This window comes from Hypanus sabinus, chromosome 4 (assembly GCF_030144855.1).
Source record: "Hypanus sabinus isolate sHypSab1 chromosome 4, sHypSab1.hap1, whole genome shotgun sequence".
In the NCBI taxonomy this organism is placed as follows: domain Eukaryota; kingdom Metazoa; phylum Chordata; class Chondrichthyes; order Myliobatiformes; family Dasyatidae; genus Hypanus; species Hypanus sabinus.
In genome coordinates, this window is record NC_082709.1 from 52,953,406 (window position 1) to 52,959,405 (window position 6,000).

Below are 6,000 nucleotides of genomic sequence, written 5' to 3' on the forward strand. Positions count from 1 at the left end.
CCATTGAGCATATCTATGTTTGTACAAGAAATGCTGGTGCAGGAAAACGGTGTCTGCCATCTAGCTCGCTTCTCATTGCTGCTATCAGGAAGAAGGTACGGGAGCTTCAGAACCCACACCACCGGGTTCAAGAACAGTTATTACCCCTCAACCATCAGGCTATTGTACCAAAGGGGATAACTTCACTCAGCTTCAATTGTCCCATTACTGAAATGTTCTCACAAACAATGGATTCACATTCAAAGACTCTTCATCTCATATTCTCGATGTTTATTGCTTATTTATTTACCACTATTATTATTATTACTTTTTTTCTTTGTATTTGCACAGCTTGTCTTTTGCACATTGATCGATTGTTCATCCTGCTGGGTCTGGTCTTCCGTTGACTCTATCATGTTTCTTGTAATTACTGTGAACGCCTGCAAAAAATGAGCCTCAGAGTTGTATATGGTGACATATGTATTTTGATAATAAATTTACTTTGTTTAGTTGTGGATCTCAAAGTAAACATCCTTTCTACTTATCTGATAGACAACTACTGACTCTGTTTGGTTAATTCTTGATGTTTGTGTACAAACCATGAGTAACTTACCCATAGTGACTGTCAGTAGTAGTAATGACAATATGACCATCAGCAGTAGAATTGGCTGTTTCCCACAAACAGGCTGGGGTGGGGAACAGTTTCCTCTTTCAATATCCAGCTTGAGGCATCCTGGATGTGAAGTGCCAAAACAGAGGTTATGGCATCTCTATAGGCCGAGGAAACTCCACAATGTTATCTTGTTTGCAAAACATCCTACTTACAGTGATAGAGGTCTGGGAGAAAGTTATTGTGTTACCTTGGCATCAGACCAATAAGTTTCATTGAGAGCACAGGAAATAGGAGCAGATGTAGTCAGTGTGGGACGAGCTGGCTCTGTCTAAGTGACTGATCTCTTGCTTTAAGAATCTGCAGCCAGTCTTATATTGAACCTTACTTTTGTAAAAATATTCTTTTCTACTCCTCCAACCATTGGGAGTTATTCCACATGTATTTGCATTCATGTAGAGAAAAGGAAATGCAGATCTGACAAGACCATTGAAAAGAAAAACAGAGTCAATGTTTCAGGTCAAAGTAGATCAGGCAGCATCTATGAAGGGGAATAAGCTATTGATATTTTGGATTCAGACTCTCCATTGTGTTCCTAGCATTTGCTTTGTTTATTTCAGCCTCTCCAGCATGTACAATTTCTTTTTTAAATTTGCAATTGGAAATAAGAAAGTACCGAGGACAAAAAAAATAAGTAAGACAAACCAGTTCCTTACTTTCAATACAGCCTTACCTCGCTCACAAAACTCCTACTATTTGAGACAGGCACATTCAATTCTCTTAAAGAAGCAGGGAACAACCATATGGAATTAAATATAATTGAATCATTCGCTCTTATCTATCATGGAGTGGAAAGTATGGCTGACTGATAGACAGGAATGATGTACGTGCTCCCATAATACTGTGTACAGTCAAAGTAAGAAAAGATAGTTACTGAACTGAGCTGGAGGTACTTCTGGTGGTTAATGTTGTCCAACGTAATTTTAGTCAAAAAAAGTTATACCACAAATAAAAACAAGGTAACAAAAGAGAATAAGTCACAAAACATATTTGTTCAAAGTAATTTATTCATCTGTTTTCAGGAAAAAAAAAGATATACCTATACATGTCTGCAAAAACAATACAGTTATAGGGTTTCTGGTCTAAAAGCCAAGAATATGTAATTGCAGTACAATACAACAAGTCTAAACTGGCCAGATCAATGATCTGCTCAGTAGTAAACCAATAGACCTGCTCGGTGGTGAAATAGATAACCTTGTCAGAAAATAGGGTGGCAGTACAAAGCCGAGGTTAATAAGCAGGCATTGGCTATTAAATCCAGAGTAGAATGGACAACAGCTGTACAGAATACCACAAAAATTTACACTTCATTTTGATCCACAGTATACAAAATGATAACACAATACAAGAGAATAAAACATGAAAGTACAAAACATCTACAATCAATGGTATCTTGCAGTTACAGTAGAAAATTAGAGTCAGGAACCTCAAGTGCTCCTTTTACATGTACATATAGAGTTGATAACAGCATTTTTTATTCTGAATGAGGTTTTCTTGTGTTCACACTGAGCTTTGGCTCCCAGGAGTTACTTTTATGTTTAATACCAAGCTCTTGAATCCACAGTGCTTTCCTGAAATAAATGGAATTAACAAAATTAATATCTGCAGTTGGAGAGTACTGAATACGGCTTTAGTGCGTGTTTGTGATGACAACTTAATCAACACAGTCCAACTTCATACTTACATTTGAAGATGATTCCGTTTCCTTGCTTTTCACCTATTTTAAAACATAAGTGTTACATCTTTAATAATTTGGAAATAATCCTAATTTTTGGCATCACCTAAAATATGCAATAAATATTAAAACATTTAAATGCCATCAAATCATAACTGTAGGAAGTGGCAAAAGTCAAAATGGCACAACCGAAATTTAATTGTTGTTGTTGAAAAGCCTCCAGCCACTTCTTTGGTCTGCAGTGCAGCATGGATCAAAGCAGCCCTGATACAAGGGGGCTGCGTGGTCAGTGAATGAACTAATGGAATTGAGGTGTTCTATCTATAGGTCTTGATGGTATTGAATCCTACAATCCTGAAGAGCTGATAACTGGTATCTATTAAATTAGGAGAATATAAATGTAAGCAAAAATGTCCTAGTTTTTGATACTATGACCTTTGTAGGAGGAAAGTGAATGTTTTTCATGAAGCTCATTAGTCAACTCAATAACCTTCTTTAAAGAATGGCAAACCCCCAAAAAACATTTGAGTATCAGTATCCTTCCCCTCCTTTTGTTGATTTTCAGACTTTATCCTGACAGATTAACCTAGAGTGGATCATGTTTGCAATTCAGAAACAGCACGTAAAATTTTCCCAAATAAACTTACATTCGAGGATTCTTGCAATGATGTTTCTTCTGACTTGCTATATGCCTGCATGAAAATATTGACGTATTTAGTGCAGGGCTCAATAGTAAATAAAGACCTATTAGCAAATTAAAATATTTAAAATATTAATTGTCAATTATGGATGTTATCTGTGATTCAGTAGCTCAGTTTTGCAGCAGAGAATTTCCTCACCAAATATGTGGAATTGTATAGTAGGTGATCAACACTGCCCTGGGTTCAAAGGTCAAACCAATTATGTGGACATGCTTCTAGAACTGGTCCTTCATGATCTTCCATTAAGAGAAGGTCCATTAAAGAGATTGCATCAAGGCTGCTCTCTAGATGTCATCATTTGCAATTATTATGTCCTGTTGGTGGTCAATTCACTTTGCCTTCAGTGGAAAATCAGTGTTGGAGTCAATTCAACAATCTTTGGAAATGGTTGGAAACTAACCCCAGCCCCATCCTCACAACCTCACATTCATTTAGGAATCAAACATTGGAATCTCTTTCCTCCTGTGCTTTGAACTGAAAGAAATTGCCTTCTTACATTCCACTCAGGGACTAAGAACTTGAGATTTTATTGCTCACAATCAAGATATACAAGAAAGTTATTAAATGTCCAGTCAATACTCACATTTGATGCTTCATCCAGTGATGTCTCTTTGGATTTGGATTCGTCCTGTTTTAAAAGATGAATATTTACATCTTTAGCACAGTGTAATATTGGGACATTTTATAATTAATCTCAAGTATGAGAATGTTTTGAATTGTATAACTGTGGTTACCTCAAAACTGATTTCACTTGATTCTAATGAGTAACTTTCGCTGTCAACTGTCTTCAACCCATCACACTCCACATCAACATAAACCACTTTATCAGCAAAATATTCCACGTGGCTTCTGCAAAAACCTCTCTCCTGTCAAAATTAAGAATATTGATTTATGTAAGCATAGAATTGACTCCCTTGGCAGAAGGGGGCAGAATTGTGCTCTACAGCTACCTGAATTCCCATCAATAGACATCCCTTAGGAGAATCATGTACACGACTCGAGAGATTGCACTACTACTAGAACTAACTCAAAGGTATTTTGATATCATTGAAACCTCTTTGTATTTCCTTTGCTGTAGCTGAGTATGTATGGCTTTAATTTGATACAAGTAAGGTATTATCATCCTTTCAAGGTGAAACATTAGCATCCATTCTTCAATTAGATAGTTAGTGGCATATAGGGGTTTCAATGCTACAACATAATTCAGTACTTACAGCATATTGTTTGGGATGGAAAAAGCAGACAGAGTCATCAAACTCCCATCCAGAATTTTTTGAGCAGATGGTTTCTGTCACATAGAACGTTAAATCCACATTGTATGTCAACTTGCCAGTGCGATAAACCTAAAACAAAGGAAAGCAGTTTACTGATGTATTGCTGTATCAGATGATCTTACTTTGGTCATGTAGAGCTCAAAATGTCACAGGTTTTATTTAAATGTTTAAAGGGAACCAGAGGGGGCATCCCCTCGCCTAGGGTGCGCAGTAAGTTCCCAGTGGATGTGATAGATACAGGTTCCATATCAGTATTTAAGATTAAGTACATGGATAGGAGGGGTATGGAAAGCTATGATCCAGGTGCAGGATGATGGGACTAGACCAAATAAAAGGTTGAACATACTCTTTGACTCCATGGCTCTATGACTGAAAAGATAACTCCACTTATAAATTCAGAATTATCAGCCTACATGGTCAAGACACTTAATGTTGTCCAATTACTGAATGAACATGATGAACCTTAGAGAAGATATTCAATATGCTGGAACATTTAATTATTGATAAAAGTTTATAAGTAGGAGACACACTATTCAAATCTGGAAATAATTTAGAGGAAATGAAGCACTAATCCTGAAAATATCTGAAATCCTTCCTCCAATCCAAATCTCTGAAATCAAGCAGTGATTTAGATTAGAGATTCTCAAACTGGGAATCAGCCAGCTTTGTGTGTGCATAATGTAGTATGTATAGATTATACTTAATAACCAGTTTATCAGAGATCACCGATATTTTTGCAGACTTTATGCAACAAAACATTGTACACTTACATCTATCACTCCTGTCCTGGAGATACCACAGAGGTTGGGGATCTCGGTGATTTCATTCAGCTTTATTACTGAGGCTCTCAGAGCTTCCTTGGTGTGTGGCACTCCTGCAGAGACAGACAGAGAGAAAGAGAGAGAGAGAGAGGGAAAGTTGTAAAAAAAGACATTCCAACAGTAGAATCTTCTTACACATGGCTAAAATAAAACAGACTGAAGATTATTGCCAACAGTTCACTGCTCTCTCTAGTACCTACCTGAGCAGTGGAGGATCTGCACGGCAGCGATGGCAAGCAGAAAGGATTTCATTCTGCCTGGTGTGAGTTCAGCTGGCTGGTTTCTCAGAGTGAAGGATCTGCTCCTCTCTCTTGATCTGTCTTCAGCTCACTGCCTTCAGCCTTTATATCTTGCATCTCCACCACGTTTAAACACTGACTGCTGTTTGCCCAGCTCGCTGACCGTGGGCACAGGAATCAGATGAAAGGTGGGCTCTAATTATGGGCAAAGCTTCCTCCGAATTTTATCAACATGTTTAGTTTTAGTGGGAAAGGGTCTTATTTCTCAGATTATGTAATAATAAATAAACTAAAGAGCAGAAATAATCATTTGCCATGTGTACATAGTGACACTCTCTCCACTGGGATGAACTTCTGGAATTTTTCAGTGAGGAGTTGAGCACGTTATTTGAATTATTTTTGCATAAAAAAACATGCTGGAAAAATATTTAACTCCTGTCCTGTGGCAGTATCAAAGACTTGTCTGTAAACCATCACGTGGATGAGGTGCAAAACAAATTTCATTTATTTCCATTTGAATTTTCCGCACTTTCTCTGTGTTCCCCTCCCCTGTGCTAACTCCATTCTGCTGGGTTTAGTTCATCAGCGACGATGGCTGACCTGTCACCGTTCTTCAGGAATGAAACTGCAATTAATGATTG

General features: G+C 37.5%; 1 protein-coding gene across 1 annotated transcript; it reads right to left on the reverse strand.

Moving 5' to 3' along the window:
- Positions 1-1,671: 1,671 nt before the first annotated feature.
- LOC132392256 (secreted phosphoprotein 24-like) lies at positions 1,672-5,691 on the reverse strand. Its single transcript, XM_059966090.1, has 8 exons — positions 5,321-5,691; positions 5,070-5,173; positions 4,240-4,368; positions 3,760-3,891; positions 3,609-3,653; positions 2,972-3,016; positions 2,334-2,366; positions 1,672-2,220 (listed from the first exon to the last, which is right to left on the reverse strand). Exons 1-8 carry the CDS (start codon positions 5,370-5,372, stop codon positions 2,188-2,190), a joined length of 573 nt encoding a protein of 190 aa, XP_059822073.1. The 5' UTR covers positions 5,373-5,691; the 3' UTR covers positions 1,672-2,187.
- Positions 5,692-6,000: the final 309 nt, after the last annotated feature.